This window comes from Scyliorhinus torazame, chromosome 1 (assembly GCF_047496885.1).
Source record: "Scyliorhinus torazame isolate Kashiwa2021f chromosome 1, sScyTor2.1, whole genome shotgun sequence".
Taxonomy (NCBI): Eukaryota; Metazoa; Chordata; class Chondrichthyes; order Carcharhiniformes; family Scyliorhinidae; genus Scyliorhinus; species Scyliorhinus torazame.
In genome coordinates, this window is record NC_092707.1 from 146,975,894 (window position 1) to 146,993,260 (window position 17,367).

Consider the following 17,367-nt stretch of genomic DNA (forward strand, 5'->3'; position numbering starts at 1 on the left):
AAGTCGGCCGTCTAACAATAGTTGTGTCGGTGTGTGTTCTGTGAGGGTGGTGATGGGGTTGAGTCCTGTAATGTAGGCGAAGTATTGCACTGCCCAGAAAACTGCGAGCAGGTGCCTTTCACAGGCAGAAAACCCTTGCTCTACGGGGTGTAACATGCGTGAGGTGTATGCTACGGGGCGTAACTGGTTGTGGCGTTCCTGGAGGAGTACGGCCGAAAGGGTTCTGTCGGTGCTTGCAACTTCGATTGCGTACGGGGAAAGTGGATCTGGGACCTGTAGTGCGGGGGCTGTGCTGATGGCTCTTTTTAAAGCGTCCACGGCATCCGTGTGCTGTGGAAGCCATTCCCAAGGTGCTTGTTTCTTGAGAAGTTCGGAAAGGGGCGCTGCTTTTGTGGCGAAACCATCAATATGGTTTCAGCAGTAGCCAACCAGTCCTAAAAATGACCGGAGGGCGGAGACATTGTGGGGAAGGGGCAATTTGACAATCGAGTCAGTTCTCTTGTGCTCGATCTCGCATTTACCATGAGTGATCACTGTTCCTAAGTAAATCACTTTTTTTTTCAGAATCTGGGCCTTCTTGGGGTTGACTTTACAACCAATTTCTTTTAGGAGTGCTAGGAGTTTGGCGAGAAGCTAAATGTGCTCTCCCTTTGTGTCTGTCTGTAGTAACAAGTCATCTACGTACTGGACCAGACAATTGGGGCGGGAAAACTTTGCTAATCCATTTGCCAGCTGTCGGTGGAAAATGGAGGGGGAGTTGTGGAAGCGTTGTGGAAGGCACGTCCACGTGTACTGTTGCCCTTGGAATGTAAAGGCGAATTTATACTGGCACGCTTTAGCCAATGGAATGGACCAAAAGCCATTAATGTCCAAAACCGAAAAAACATTTGACTGGAGTCCCTGTCTGAGCATGGTCTCGGGACTCGTGGCTATGGTGGGGGCTGCTGCTGGGGTTACTTTGTTCAGTTCCAGGTAATCAATGGTCAGTCGCCATGATCCATACGGTTTCCTGATGGGCCAAATCGGTGCGTTGTTTGTGGAGGCTACTGATCTGAGTACGCCTTGATCCAACAAACACTATTACTTTGGAGATTTCTCCCTCTGCTTCCTGGGGAAATCCGTACTGCTTCTGGGGTTTAGGGTCGGGACCTGTAATATTCACAAAGCCAGCCAAATTGCCACAGTCGTGCTTGTGCTGTGCAAATGCTGCTTTATGTTCCTGCAGGACTGCCCTAGCCTGTTTGTCTGCACTAATTGTTAGAGGGTCGAACCAGAAGTCTCCTACTGAGCTAATCCTATTTACGTACTCTCCTACTGTGAGCGTGGCGGGGGCTTGTGCTGCCTTTGCCATTTTCCAAACACACTTGTTAACTGGATCAAAAGAAAGGTTATGGGAGCTCATGAAATCGATCCCAAGGATATGTTCTGCTGTCTGGGGCAGATCAACTAAAACTACGGGGTGCTTAGTCGTGATGTTCCCTATTTGTATTGCTGTAGGGGCTGTGATGTATCCCTGTTGTAAATGACCTGTAAAGCCGCTGAGTGTGATGGTGTCTGTTGTGGGCCACGTGTCTCGCTGAAACATTGTGGAAGAATTGAGTGTGGTGCGGGACCCTCCTGTGTCCCAAAGAAATTCTACGGGTTGTCCCCGAACTTTGCCTGCTACTACCGGTCTACCGGACTTGTCCCAAAGGGTGCCGCAGACCCAAGTTGGGGAGCCTGAACATCATCAGTCGGGGCCGTTCATGTCTGCATTCTCTGAACGGGCGCTAACGCTATGGATCGGCTTTGCCCTATTCCTGTTTAGGGTGCCTGTCTGTTGGTTTCTCTGCTGCTTTTTGGGTGCGTTGCTCTCTCATGCATAGTGTCCTAGCTGGCCACAATTGTAACATTCCTGAGCTTTGGGCTGGGGTGGGCTGTTCCTGCCCTCATTTATCCATGCAGAGTTCTGGTGCGCTTTAACTGGGTTCATTTCTGCCTGCTCTTCATTGGGTGTTATAAATGCGGTTTTGCCTGCAAAAGATTGCTCCCAAGCGCGGGACAACCTCTTCAAAACCCATTTTTCATTGTGGGCCTCATCTGAGGGGTCATAATTTGCGCAAGCTTTTCGTCCTGCGTCTGTGGCGTGGGAGACTAGAATTCGGGTCCATTTGGCCATATTATCTGGGTACAAATGGGCGCAGGCTAACTCTCCAAAAACTGCGGTGAAGTGAATCCACAAACGTCCAGCAAACGCTGTGGGGTGCTCTGTCTTCTTTTGCCTACACTTATTTAGGCCTTCTACGGGGTCTCCTCTGTTAAAACCGATCACACCAAGGATCGCAGTGTGCATCTCTTATAGTGTTTCTCCTCCTACATTCTGTGGGTCGGGAAGGGCTGCTACGACTGAAGGGTCGAGGCTCAAAACTGTGAGCTTCACTTGCTCCTTTTCGTCCAGGCCGTACATGGTTGCCTGTTGTTTGACTTTCCCGAAAAATTGGTGGGTGTCTGATGTGGGAAGGAACGGTGTAATTTTTCCACACGCGTCCCGTAATTGGGTCACGGTTAACGGGGTTGGTAAAGGAAGTTTGCTTCTCCTTCTCCTGCGGCCCTGCGGTGTGTGGTTACAGGATTCATGGGGGTGTGTTCTGCCTGTTCGGTTGGGGGTTGGGGCGCTTTCCTTTTCTGGGGTTATTCCTGCGTACATGTCCCATGTACATATCTGTGGGCAGTCTCGTTCCTGCCAATCGGGGCCGTTTCCTTCATCTAGTTCGGGCCCGAATGTACTTTGAAATCCATTTTGAACGGAAAGCAGAGATTGCAATTCTTCAATTTGCTTCTGGCACTTTGTGTGGTCTACGGAGCTCTGCCTTTGTTCCGTTGTGGAAGTATGGAGCGCTCGTAGGGCTGCTTTCAAATCATTGCACTGTTTCTGCAATTTCTCGACTTGCTGTTCTGTCTCTTGTCTTAGCAAGACCGCACGTTGAGTGTCTTGGTAGGCCTTATCATATTGCGTCTGAAAACTGTTCAAATGCGCGAGACAAGACTGGTGTACCCACTTGGCATCATCCGCCTCTCTGTCCCTTGCTGCTAACTGCTCTTTTAAATCTCGATTCTCTTTCTCTACCTCACTCACGTACGTCTAACTCAATGCTTCTGTCTCTCTCCTCTATCTCTCTACGGAGCGTCCTAACGACCTCCTCTGTGCCTCGCAATTGTGCCAAACAGGACACGATTGCCATAGCTTGCGAGCTTTCCCTAAGCTCTTCTTGTGGATCTCTGACAGGTTCTCCCACCAAGTATGTCCTATACTCCTGGGTCCTGTTTCCTCATTATTGCAGAATTCACTCCAAAGGGGCCATCCTTTCCCTTTGAGATATTTCCTGATCTCATCTTCCCAAACGGGACACTGTCCTACTCTACTGGTCGTCGCTGCGACCTCAAATTCCTGGGGGTTCATAAGACGTTCCATTGCCTTCATTGCCATTCTCTCTATCTAGGTTCTCTACTGAATTTGGAACAGGGGGTGATAAAGTGGTGATGTAAACACAGGTACGGCTTTCGCTACTTTCCGGCCTACAAAACTCCCGACAGTTTTACGCAACAAAATCTCTCAGGTTTACCTTATATCCCTGTTAGTACGCATGCATTAACACACTTCCGAATATCAGAGGCTTGATCAGTACTGTTCTTACGCTTGTGGTTTTTCTGTTCCCAATTGGATTCTCAATTCAAATTTTGGGTTCTCTCGGAGTGGTTAGGCCACTTCTAAGTCGAGTCCCGTCAGATGTCACCAGTAAATGTTGCTAATGTTTGGTTGGCTCTTAATTTGGCTCTGTTTAATTATGTTTGCTCAAGAGTCGCGAGGTATCTTTCGATACCGCCACAAGGTTCAGAACTGAATACTGATCAATGACTTGATACACCAGTTAGTAAGTTCAAAAGCAATGCTCATTTATTTACACACAGTCAAATCTACTCATGCATAAACTCTACAAACTAAACTACCACTATTACTAAAGCCTATATTTAGCTTCGGGTGCCCACTCAGTCAGAGGAACAATGACCGTTGCTCGGTTCTGAGGCTGCTGGGTTGAGCTGTTTACAGGGTAGTGTGGTAGTATGCATTAGGGGTCATGTGGGACTGTGAAGCCGTGATGTCATTGGCTGACAGATCCCGGGTCCTGGTTGGACGTTGACCTCTAGCTCCGCCCTGAAGGCGGAGTATAAGTACCAGGAGTCCTCCCCCGCAGGCAGTCTACTACTGAACTGCGGGGGAACAGTCACGCTTAATAAAGCCTCATCGACTTCACTCTATTCGTCTCTCGGAGTCTTTGTGCGCTACAATTTATTAAGCGTGACTAAAGGACTATGGAGCTCAGGATCATCCCGGAATGCCTGAGGATCAGCCCCCACGCAGTGAACGCAGCAGCAGCTTTCAAGCACTGGCAGACTTGTTTCGAGGCCTACCTCAGAACGGCCACCGGCCGGGTCACAGAAGACCAAAAACTACAGGTCCTGCACTCGAGGTTAAGCACGGAGATTTTCTCCCTCATCGAAGACGCAGAGGATTTCCAGACGGCGTTCGCAGCACTAAAAAGGCTCTATGTTCGCCCAGTAAACCAGATCTACGCTCACTATCAACTCGCAACGAGACGGCAAAGTCCCGGAGAATCGATAGATGAATTCTACGCCGCGCGACTAATTTTGGGACGGGCCTGCAGCTGCCCGCCGGTGAACGCAAACGAACACACGGACATGTTAATGCGCGATGCTTTTGTGGCAGGTATGAACTCCTCCCAAATCCGCCAAAGACGTCTAGAAAAAGAGTCGCTAGGACTCTCAGAGGCACGGGCCCTAGCAGCCTCCCTAGACGTGGCCGCGCGAAATACCCACGCCTACGGCCCCGACCGCGCGGCAGCCCATTGGGCTCCGTACGCACCCGTCGCGACAAACCCACCTCCCCCCCCGGACACCCCACAGCCTTGCACGGTTCAAACGCCAAGCCGCTCCGGGGGAGCCCGCTGCTATTTCTGCGGCCAGGCGAAACACCCCCGGCAGCGCTGCCCAGCCCGCGCAGCGATCTGTAAGAGCTGCGGGAAAAAGGGCCATTTCGCGGCTGTGTGCCGGTCCCGCGAGGTCGCCGCTGTCCCGGGAGAACAGGGAGCCCTGCACGCCGTTTACGCTCCCCAACCTCCCCAGCGCCCCATGTATGACCCGCCGGCGCTACCACTCTGTGTCCCGACCACCGCTCTCCCCGGAGAACAGGGAGCCCTGCACGCCGTTTACGCTCCCCAACCCCCCCCAGCGCCCCATGTATGACCCGCCGGCGCTACCACTCTGGGTCCCGACCACCGCTCTCCCCGGAGAACAGGGAGCCCTGCACGCCGTTTACGCTCCCCAACCCCCCGCGTATGACCCGCCAGCGCTACCACTTTGGGTCCCGACCACCGCTCTCCCCGGAGAAGAGGGAGTTCTGCGCGTCTCTAACGCTCCCCAAACCCCCCCCCCCCGCGCCCCATGTATGACCCGCCGGCGCTACCAATTTGGGTCCCGGCCACCGCTGTCCCCAGAGAAGAGGGAGCCCCGCGCGTTCCTAACGCTCCCCAACCCCCCCAGCGCCCCATGTGCGACCCGCAGGCGCCGCCATTTTGGGTCCCGGCCACCACGAGGGGAAGAAGGGCGCCGCCATCTTGGACCACCCCAGACCTGTGCGACGCATGGGGGCGGCCATTTTGTCCACCCCTGCCGCCATCTTGTGACCCCCCAGCCATGTGCGATGTATGGGGGCAGCCATCTTGTTCACCCCCGACGCCATCTTGGACGGCAACAACGGACCCCAGTGTCGACGGCTCCACGGGGTTCGAAGAAGACGCTCAACCATTACAACCACGTCTGGCTTCAATGACGCTGGACCAAGCACGGCCCCGGACGCTCCAGACGACGACGATAACGGTGCTGATAAACAGGCACGAGACACCATGCCTGGTCGACTCCGGGAGCACGGAGAGCTTTATCCACCCCGACACGGTAAGACGCTGTTCTTTGACCATCCATCCCAGCGCACAAGATTTCCCTAGCTGCAGGATCCCACTCCGTACAGATCAAAGGCTTCTGCATAGTTACCCTAACGTTGCAAGGGAGGGAGTTCAAAAACTACAGGCTCTACGTCCTTCCCCAACTCTGCGCCCCCACATTACTGGGATTAGACTTCCAGTGCAATCTACAGAGCCTAACCTTCAAATTCGGCGGCCCAATACCCCCACTCACTATCTGCGGCCTTGCAACCCTCAAGGTGCAACCCCCATCCTTGTTTGCAAACCTCACCCCGGATTGCAAACCCGTCACCACTAGGAGCAGACGGTACAGCGCCCAGGACCGGATCTTCATTCGGTCCGAAGTCCAGCGGCTACTAAAGGAAGGCATAATCCAGGCCGGCAATAGTCCCTGGAGAGCACAGGTGGTAGTAGTAAAGACAGGGGAGAAGCAAAGGATGGTCATAGACTGTAGCCAGACCATCAACAGGTACACACAACTAGACGCGTACCCTCTCCCCCGCATATCCGACATGGTCAATCGGATTGCCCAATATAAGGTCTTCTCCACCGTGGACCTCAAGTCCGCCTACCATCAGCTCCCCATCCGCCCAAGTGACCGCAAGTACACAGCCTTCGAGGCAGACGGGCGATTATACCATTTCCTAAGGGTCCCATTTGGCGTCACAAACGGGGTCTCGGTCTTCCAACGAGAGATGGACCGAATGGTTGATCAACACGGGTTACGGGCCACGTTCCCGTATCTCGACAATGTAACCATCTGCGGCCACGATCAGCAGGACCACGACGCCAACCTCCAAAAATTCCTCCAGACCGCTAAAGCCTTGAACCTCACGTACAACGAGGACAAGTGCGTTTTTAGCACACACCGGCTAGCCATCTTGGGATATGTAGTGCGCAATGGGATAATAGGCCCCGACCCCGAACGCATGCGCGCCCTCATGGAATTTCCCCTCCCTCACTGCTCAAAAGCCCTAAAACGCTGCCTGGGGTTCTTTTCATACTACGCCCAGTGGGTCCCCCAGTACGCAGACAAGGCCCGCCCCCTAATACAGACCACGACCTTCCCTCTGTCGACAGAGGCTTGCCAGGCCTTCAGCCGCATCAAAGCGGATATCGCAAAGGCCACGATGCGCGCCATCGACGAGTCCCTCCCCTTCCAGGTTGAGAGTGACGCCTCCGATGTAGCTCTAGCGGCCACCCTTAACCAAGCGGGCAGACCTGTGGCCTTTTTCTCCCGAACCCTCCACGCTTCAGAAATCAGCCACTCCTCAGTGGAAAAGGAAGCCCAAGCCATAGTGGAAGCGGTGCGACATTGGAGGCATTACCTGGCCGGCAGGAGATTCACTCTCCTCACGGACCAACGGTCGGTAGCCTTCATGTTCGATAATGTACAGCGGGGCAAAATCAAAAACGACAAGATCTTAAGGTGGAGGATCGAGCTCTCCACCTTCAACTACGAGATCTTGTATCGTCCCGGAAAGCTGAACGAGCCGTCCGATGCCCTATCCCGTGGCACATGTGCCAACGCACAAATTAACCGCCTCCAAACCCTCCACGAGGACCTCTGCCACCCGGGGGTCACTCAGTTCTACCACATTATTAAGTCCCGCAACCTCCCATACTCTTTAGAGGAGGTCCGTACAGTCACAAGGAACTGCCACATCTGCGCAGAGTGCAAACCGCATTTTTTCAGGCTGGATGGTGCGCACCTGATCAAGGCTTCCCGCCCCTTTGAACGCCTTAGTTTGGATTTCAAAGGACCCCTCCCCTCCACCGACCGCAACATATACTTCCTTAATGTGGTGGACGAGTACTCCCGCTTCCCATTCGCCATCCCCTGCTCTGACATGACCGCGGCCACAGTCATTAAAGCCCTGAACACCATATTCACACTGTTCGGTTGCCCCGCATACGTCCACAGCGGCAGGGGGTCCTCCTTCATGAGCGACGAGCTGCGCCAGTTCCTGCTCAGCAACGGTATAGCCTCGAGCAGGACGACCAGCTACAACCCCCGGGGGAACGGGCAAGTAGAGAGGGAGAACGGCATGGTCTGGAAGACCGTCCTACTGACCCTACGGTCCAGGGACCTCCCAGTTTCACGGTGGCAGGAGGTCCTCCCGGACGCCCTCCACTCCATCCGGTCACTACTCTGTACTAGCACTAACCAAACGCCTCATGAGCGCCTCCTTGTCTTCCCCAGGAAGTCCTCCTCTGGAACGTCGCTGCCGACCTGGCTGGCGGCCCCAGGACCCATCTTGCTCCGAAAACATGTGCGGGCGCACAAGTCAGACCCGTTGGTCGAAAGGGTTCACCTCCTTCACGCGAACCCGCAGTACGCTTACGTGGAGTACCCGGACGGCCGACAGGACACGGTCTCCCTGCGAGATCTGGCGCCCGCCGGCAACACACACACCCCCCCGACACCAATCACCCCCTTCCTGCCACCGCCGCACCCCGTGACCGCCCCCTTCCCAGGAGGATCGGTCCTCCTCCCAGACCCGACCAGGAGTGAAGCCCAAGCTGAAACCGTAAGGCTCCCGGAGACGACAACACCGGAACAAGCACCACCACCGGGGCCGAGGCGATCGACACGGACGATCAGACCGCCCGACTCATTGGCTGACAGATCCCGGGTCCTGGTTGGACGTTGACCTCTAGCTCCGCCCTGAAGGCGGAGTATAAGTACCAGGAGTTCTCCCCCGCAGGCAGTCTACTACTGAACTACGGGGGAACAGTCACGCTCAATAAAGCCTCATCGACTTCACTCTATTCGTCTCTCGGAGTCTTTGTGCGCTACAGGTAGCAACTAGGAGCGTCTATCTCATAGCGTGCGTTGACTTGGAACTTACTTGGTCTGATGCAGCTGCTAGACTGGTCTCTCTCTTCGCTGATAGCCAAAGCCAAAGGAGGAAGATTCTCCCTTGGGGAATATCTTTTATATTGAAAAGGGCTTCGCGCTCTTTTGGGCGAGCCTTGAACTTGGCCTCAACTAATTGGGTCTTTCCCAATCATCTGTATCGATTTTCCTCCAATAGAGGGGTGGTCCCCTGATCGCTGGGCATGTCCTGGTGACTGTTAGTCTGCTTTGTCTTAGCCTCTTCTGGCGCTGGGGAGTCTGCCTTAACATTGTGTATCTAAATGTTTCCCTTTTGTCCCCGGAGATGGCTCATTAGTATGTAGATTGCTTGGTAGTTTCTGTCCTGTCTGTGAGTTTAAGGTTCTAATCAACAGAGAGCTTGCACCTGCTTGTTTCTTAGCATTGTCCAATTTTCCCTGCAGTCTTTGCAAGTGTCCATTTTGTAATCGGGCCATGGCCATCCCAGATGGCGACAGATCGAACCTGGAACCTCGGCGCCGTGAGGCAGCAGTGCTAACCACTACACCACCATGCTGCGCATCAGTTCATTTCTATAGAGATAGGATTGAAAAGCAGCTAGGTTATACAAAATAAGTATCAAACTTTGGTTGGACCACACTTGTTGTACTGTGCACATTCTGATCCTCATATCATTGAAAGGATATATAGAGTTTGGAGAAAAATAAGATTCACGAGGATATTAACCGAACTGGGAGGTATCTTTATCAGGGAAAGCTGAAGAGGCTGGGACTCCATTCTCCAGAAACACAGAATACTGAGGAGTGACCTGAGAGGAGTAATCAAAGGTTTGATAAAGAGAAGTAAAGAAGATGTTTCCACAGAATTGTTACGACGTCGAAGGAGGCCATTTCGCCCAATCTGTCTGTACCCGCTCTCCAAACGAGCATCGTGACTTCGTGCCATTCCCCTGCCTTTTCCCTGTACCCCTGCACATCGTGTCTATTCAAATAATCGTCTCATGCTCTCCTTGAATGTCTCAATTGAACCTGCCTCCATCACGCTTCCAGGCAGAGCATTGCAGACCCGAACCACTCGCTGTGTGAAAAAGTATTTTCTCACAGTACATTTGTTTCTTTTGCAAATCACTTTAAATCTGTTCTTAGTCCTTTTATGAACGAGAACAGCTATTCCCTTTCTACTCTGTCCAACCCCCTCACGATTTTTAATATCCCTATCCAATCTCCTCTTAGCTTTCTCTCCCAGGAGAACAGTTCCAACCTCTCCAATCTATCCTCATAACTGACGTTTCTCATCCCTGGAACCATTCCTGTAAACGTTTTCTGCAGTCTCTCCAATGCATTCATATCCTTCCTATAGTGTGGCGCCCAGAACTGTACACAATACTCCAGCTGAGGTCTAACTAGTGTCTTGTAGAAGTTCAGCATAACCTCCTTGCTATTGTACTCTGTGACCCTATTAATAAAGCCCAGAAAACTAAATATTAACTGCTGTCACCAACTGTCCTGCCACCTTCAATGATCTATGCACATATACACCCTGGCACCGCTCCTCCTGCCCCTTAAGAATTTTATCCCTGGACTTCCAGTGGTGACAGGTAGGAGAAGGTTGCACATAAATAGAGGCTTTTCACAGTAACTTCATTGAAGCCTACTTGGGACAATAAGTGATTATTATTATTCTATTATTATTATAAGGTAGCTCCCACCGTGGTCTTTGTGTTTCGGACTTTTTAACCCGGTGTTCGGGAATTTTGGTTATCAAACCGGCCCACCGAATGGGAAAAAGGAATTTGTCGGCGAAAATATGTCAAACTCTATGAAGAGGTTGGTGGTAAGGAGTAGTCCATCAATAGAGCCAGAAAGCCCGTGAAACTCAGCAGGAGTTAAGGCGGTGAACCCGGCCTTGGGTGTGGTTGCTCATTTCACCGTGGAAACGCTGACTGAGATGATGGTGTAGGAGTTTGAAAAGCAGTTTGCGAAGCATTTTGAGGAGCAGGGCAGGGTGATGGTGGGAACCCTCAAGCGGTCAATTGAAGAGGCACTTAGCCCAATTCGGGAGAAGCTGGAAAAAACTTTGCAGGCAGTGAAGGAGCATGATGGGGAGGGTTGAAGGGTATGGAGGTGGTCTTTTCATGGTGTTGTGATCGAATCACCTCACTGGGTACTGAGATGTTGCTGTTGGATGAGAGGAACAAGGCTCTGATGGCAAAGATGGATGACTTGGATGACAGGTCAAGGAGACAGAACGTTAGAATCGTGGGGTTACTGGAGGGCCTAAAGCCGACGGAGTACTTTTTACAGATATTTGTCATGCTTTGGGGGGAGGGAGGTGGGAAGGATTACCTCTCCAGAGTTGGATTGCGCCCACCAAGTACTCCGGCGGAAGCCTCGGGCGAAAGAGCCGCCTTGGGCGGTGATTATTGAATTCCACAGCTTCCAGGAAAAGGAGCAGGTTCTGCAACGGGCCAAAGTGAATCGGGACTTGAGATGGGGAAGAAACATAATTCGGATATACCAAGATGTTGTAGAGGAGTTGGCAAAGCCACATGCAGCTTTTAATGAGGCAAAGTCAGTGCTATTCAGGATTGGAGTCAGGTTTGGAGTGGCGTACCCAGCGAGGCTGACTGACTTTTCAGTTGAAAGATCATTTTTAATACATCTTTAAAGGATGGAGGAGGCAGAGGCATTTGTCAAGGAGCATGGACTTGGGCTTGAATGAAAGGATTTGATTGGGACTTTAATGGGGATGGTTGGCAGATGCTTTGTAGTTTGCATCTGGTGTATGATTGGGATTGGGGGGCTACGGTTGTCAAGGGTAGTGGTTAGAGTAATAATATGGGGAATATATGGCCCCCTGGGGGAGTTTGAGTATTGTAAGGATGTTGGGCTTTGGCTGCTTATCCGTAGCTGGAACGGGTTGGAGAGCATAGTTTTCCCTTTGTTCTTTGGACATACACCCTGGGTGGGGTTTACCTTTGCTAGCTGTAAAGTTTCAGCTAGTGAACAGGACTAATGTGGGGGGAGGGGCTGCGGCTTGTTGGACCTGCTCGGGCAAGATTCAGTGAGCCTAGTTTATTTGTTAGGTGGCGATAGGAGGGGGAGATAGAATGGAGCCATGTCTCTGCAAAGCTTTTTTTAGGCTTATGTGGGGGGGGGTCTGACTGGGACTAAGGGCTTTTATGTGTCTCGTCTTAGGGGCGGGGCTGGTGGCAGTCTTGGGTGGGCCGACCAAAGGGGGCGACCCTTGTCTTTTATCTTTACAAATCGGTCATGGTCAGTGGGTCGTAGGGGAGGGGGCGCGGGGGGGGGGGGGGTGTTTATGGATTGGGGTTTTTTTTCTATTCAAGAGTAAGGGTTTGTAAATGGTATTTTGTTTGTATGGATTTGTTTATTTTTTTGTTACATAAAATGAAGACTTTAATAAAAATATTTTTCAAAATAATTTTACCCCTTTTTATTGTCTTCTCATGTGCTTCCTACCAAAGTACATCACCTCACACTTCTCCACGTTGAACTTAATCTGCCCCCAACTGCCCACTCCACCTATCTGCCCACTCCACTAAATTGTCCATGTTTTATTGAAGTTCTACACTGTCCTCTTCACAATTTATAATACTTCCAAGTTTTGTATCATCCGCAAACTTTGAAATTGTCCCCTGCACACCAAGATCTGGACCATTAATGTATATCTTGTGGGGGAGTCCGTCCAACATTAGGAGCCATGGATATAAAGATAATTATGAATAAACTCAATAGGGAGCTCATGAGAAACGTCTTTACGTAGAGAATAGTGAGAATGCAGAACTCCTGACCGACAAAGTGGTTGAGGCAAATAGAACCTCTTTAAGGGGAACCTAGATAGGTACTTGAGGGAGGAAAGAATAGGAGAACATGTTGATGGGGTTAGATGAGGTGAAATGGGAAGAGACTCATGTGGAACATGAACACTGCCATAGATCATTTGAATAGCTTGTCTGTGCTGTGCTCTCTATGTATTTCAACATGTCTAATTCTGGGGTGTCTCTCCATGAACACAGTCTCATTCTGGGGTTCTCTCTCATTCCCTGGTATTTTCCTGTCTAGTTTGAAGCTGACCGCCGTGCATTTATCATCACTCTGAACTCCTTTGGCACCGAGCTGAGCAGAGAGGATCGGGCTGCACTTTACCCTTGTTGCGGCAGGTTGCACCCAGATGGTTTGACTCTCTTGTCCAAAGCTGAGGATTTTGAGCATGTGCGTGCAGTTGCTGAATATTATGCGGTACGTTCTCTAACTGATACCGAAGCTCTCGTTGTTACACAGATCAATGTTCAGTTGATGTGCTCTTCCTGTTCACTGCCAGTCAAACTTTCCCCATTTTGTCCTGGACCTTTACAAGTGTTGGAGCTTTAAGGTTCTGAACCCAGCCCAGATCCCACAATTTCCTGTCTGAGCGGCTGAGACACCTCTGTCTGGGCAGCTGAGTGCAATCTCTACCTGGGCGGATGAGACCATCTCTGTCTTAGTGGCTGGGACCCAGTCTCTGTCTGGGTGTCTGTCAGCATCTCTGTCTGGACAGATGACAGTGCTTAAAAGCAAACTACTGTGGATGCTGGAATCTGAAACAAAGGCAGAAAATGCAGGACAATCTCAGCACGTCTGGCAGCATCAGCGAAGAGAGAGAGAAGGAAACTAACGTTTCGAGTCTAGATGGCTCTCTCTCACTCTCTCCCTCTCCACAGATGCTGTCAGGCGTGCCAGGATTGTCCAGCATCTCCTGACCTTGTTTTAGATGACAGTGCTTTTGTGTCTGAGAGGCAGAGAGCATTAGTGGCTGGAGTGCTGAGGGGTCTCTTTTTGGCCTTAATTTAAACCCCTTCTGGCAGAGGGGAGAGATTTGAATGGGGCATTAAAATTAAATTCAACATTCCACCTCCAACCTGTCTTTCCCGGGAAATGTAACATTCCCAATGACGATTCCGGCTCTGGCGAGGCTCCTGCTAACAGCAGGTTGGGAATTTCACACTGACACTTGGCAGCTGCAACGTAACAGGAGCGGAGGGCGGAACTGACTAGAGGAGGGTCAGATAAGTTTTTAAAACTTTATCTCCCTTTGAACTCCTTGTGGACCATGAGGTGTGCACCCCCACCCCATCAACTCTCCTAGCCCCATGAGGAATCTTTGTGTCCCTGCCCCCCACCCCCTATACAATGGCTATCTCTATCACTGGTATGGGTGGGGCTTAAAGCCCATGAGCTGTATTTTGTTTCAGGTAAGTGGGACAGCCTTGTCAGGGCTATTCGAACAGGCCCGATGAGGCAGCAATGCAGAGGCAGGTTAAAGGGGGGCACCTTTCTGCTGGGGTGTGGTGGGGGTTGGGGCTGCCTGCATTGGGCCCAAGTAACCTGAACAGGGGAAACAGACCCACACAAACCGCAGCTAGTCACCAGAATTTCTCTGGTGTCCTCGCCACATGGCATCTGCCTGCTGCTCCCAGAGGTATTGAGAAGATGCCGTTCCTTCGGTGACCTGAAGTCAAATGGGTTGCCCAGCCACCTAGTCCACCATTGCTAAAATACCAGCGGGGTGGGTAGGCAACAGGCAAGGACCCCCTCATCCCACCTTATTTTGCATTACCCCCCCCCCCCCCTGCCTTTCAGCCTGTCCCCAGTGGCAGGGGATAAATTGAAGCCTGTGTAGGATCTTTTCCCAAGATAATGTTTACTTCTGACCTGCCTCTTATTCCCTTCTGTCAGGAATATAAATTCTTGTTTGAAGGAGCAGAGAAGAATTCAGATGAGAAGACCCTGGAGGACAAGTTCTTTGAATATGAGGTAAAACCCTTATTGGGCCCCTCAGACGTCTCACTCCCTTTCATCAACTATAACCCACTCTCATTCACCTCAACCCATCACCCTCCGTGCTCCTTCAACCCCTCCACCCACCTCTACCCCCTCACCACAATGTGTAACAGGCTGGGTGTTTGGGTTGAGACTGTATTTCTGGATTTGTTATTTTAAATGCACTGGCCAGGTGCTGGGTCAGACGCGGCCTGGTGATCAAGACATGCTCAAGAGCAAAGGTTGGATGTTGGGAGCTGTCACACGTTATAAAAATCTGAACCATCCCAAATTAACACCACTTTTTGCTCTGGTGCTTTCTGTGAGAAACCTGTGGGAAACAGCCTAAACCATAGCCTTGGTAGTAACACTGGGGATGAACACTCCTACATCAGTTATTGAAATAGTTCCCGCTCAATTCGAAAGGGAGTGAGATGACAGGGAACAAAGGATGCAAAGTCATTGATAGGGCTCAAATCAGGAAAAGGACAGGAGGCTTTCAGCAAAGGAAACTAGTCTACACAATAAGTAGCTCACCCACCTCAGTCAAATGTACTCACGTACTACATAAGGGGCAAGATTCTCCGACCCCCCGCCGGGTCGGAGAATCGCCGGGGGCTGGCGTGAATCCCGCCCCCGCCGGTTGCCGAATTCTCCGGTACCGGATATTCGGCGGGGGCAGGAATCGCGCCACGCCGGTTGGTGGGCCCCCCCCCCCACAATTCTCCTACCCGGATGGGCCGAAGTCCCACCGCTAAAATGCCTGTCCCGCCGGCGTAGATTAAACCATCTACCTTACCGACAAGACGGCGCGGGCGGGCTCCGGGGTCCTGGGGGGGGCGCGGGCCGATCTGGCCCCGGGTGGTGCCCCCACGGTGGCCTGGCCCGCGATCGGGGCCCACCGATCCGCGGGCGGGCCTGTGCCGTCGGGGCACCCTTTCCCTTCCGCCTTCGCCACGGTCTCCACCATAAGAACATAAGAACTAGGAGCAGGAGTAGGCCATCTGGCCCCTCGAGCCTGCTCCACCATTCAATGAGATCGTGGCTGATCTTTTATGGACTCAGCTCCACTTTCCGGCCCGAACACCATAACCCTTAATCCCTTTATTCTTCAAAAAACTATCTATCTTTATCTTAAAAACATTTAATGAAGGAGCCTCTACTGCTTCACTGGGCAAGGAATTCCATAGATTCACAACCCTTTAGGTGAAGAAGTTCCTCCTAAACTTAGTCCTAAATCTACTTCCCCTTATTTTGAGGCTATGCCCCCTAGTTCTGCTTTCACCCGCCAGTGGAAACCCGCCATGGCGGAGGCGGAAGAGACTCCCTCCACTGCGCATGCATGGGAATGCCGTCAGCGGCCGCTAACGCTCCCGCACATGCGCCGCCCGGAGATGTAATTTCCGCGCCAGCTGGCGGGGCACCAAAGGCCTTTTCCGCCAGCTGGCGGGACGGAAATTCGTCCGGCCGAGCCCCTTAAGGTTGGGACTCGGCCCCCCAAGCTGCGGAGCATTCCGCACCTTTGGGGCGGCGCGATGCCCGACTGATTTGCGCCATTTTGGGCACCAATCGGCGGACATCGCGCCGATACCGGAGAATTTCGCCCAAGAACTCCTCAAGATTATGGCCTCGTACTCCTTTATCTGACTGTAACGCTCATTCTCTTCCTTCCCAGGTGAAGCTCAATGTGCTGGCGTTTGATAACCAGTTTCACTTTGGGGTGTTTCACGCTTATATGAAGCTGAAGGAGCAGGAATGTCGGAATATCGTCTGGATCGCAGAATGTATAGCCCAGAGGCACCGCACTCGCATCGACAACTACATCCCCATATTCTAACCACAAGTCACCTAAAGCCTTATTAACTAGTGACCAACTACTGTAACTTGGCCCAGTAACTGATCCTCAGTAGACAGCTTACACCAATTTATTCTTTTTTTTTTTTTTTTTTTTTTTAAATAATATTTTATTGAAAATTTTTGGTCAACCAACACAGTACATTGTGCATCCTTTACACAACATTATAACAATACAGATAATAATGACCTTTTTTATTTAAACAAGAACAAAAGAAAACAACAACAAATAAATAAATATTAAATAACAAAAATAAAAACTAGCCCTAATTGGCAACTGCCTTGTCTCAGGCCACCCCCCCCCCCCCCCCCACCCCCCACACCCCAAGTTCTGGGCTGCTGCTGCTGCCTTCTTTGTTCTCCCCTATCTATCTTTCCGCAAGATATTCGACGAACGGTTGCCACCGCCTTGTAAACCCTTGAGCCGACCCCCTTAGGACGAACTTAATCCGCTCTAACTTTATGAACCCCGCCATATCATTTATCCAGGTCTCCACCCCCGGGGGCTTGGCTTCTTTCCACATTAGCAATATTCTGCGCCGGGCTACTAGGGACGCAAAGGCCAAAACATCGGCCTCTTTCGCCTCCTGCACTCCCGGCTCTTGTGCAACCCCAAATATAGCCAACCCCCAGCTTGGTTCGACCCGGACTCCTACTACTTTCGAAAGCACCTTTGTCACCCCCATCCAAAACCCCTGTAGTGCCGGGCATGACCAAAACATATGGGTATGATTCGCTGGGCTTCTCGAGCACCTCGCACACCTATCCTCCACCCCAAAAAATTTACTGAGCCGTGTTCCAGTCATATGTGCCCTGT

The 17,367-nt window shown here is 51.6% G+C and overlaps 1 protein-coding gene across 2 annotated transcripts in view; it reads left to right on the forward strand.

Moving 5' to 3' along the window:
- Positions 1–16,622, forward strand: part of LOC140429751 (V-type proton ATPase subunit d 2-like) — a 62,276-nt gene extending 45,654 nt beyond the window's left edge. For both annotated transcript variants that reach the window (XM_072517123.1, XM_072517131.1), the window contains exons 6-8: positions 12,960–13,136; positions 14,613–14,690; positions 16,372–16,622. In XM_072517123.1, the coding sequence (XP_072373224.1) occupies positions 12,960–13,136; positions 14,613–14,690; positions 16,372–16,533 (417 nt within the window). In that variant the 3' untranslated portion in view covers positions 16,534–16,622. The remainder of the gene's footprint in view (positions 1–12,959; positions 13,137–14,612; positions 14,691–16,371) is intronic.
- The last annotated feature ends 745 nt before the right edge of the window (positions 16,623–17,367 follow it).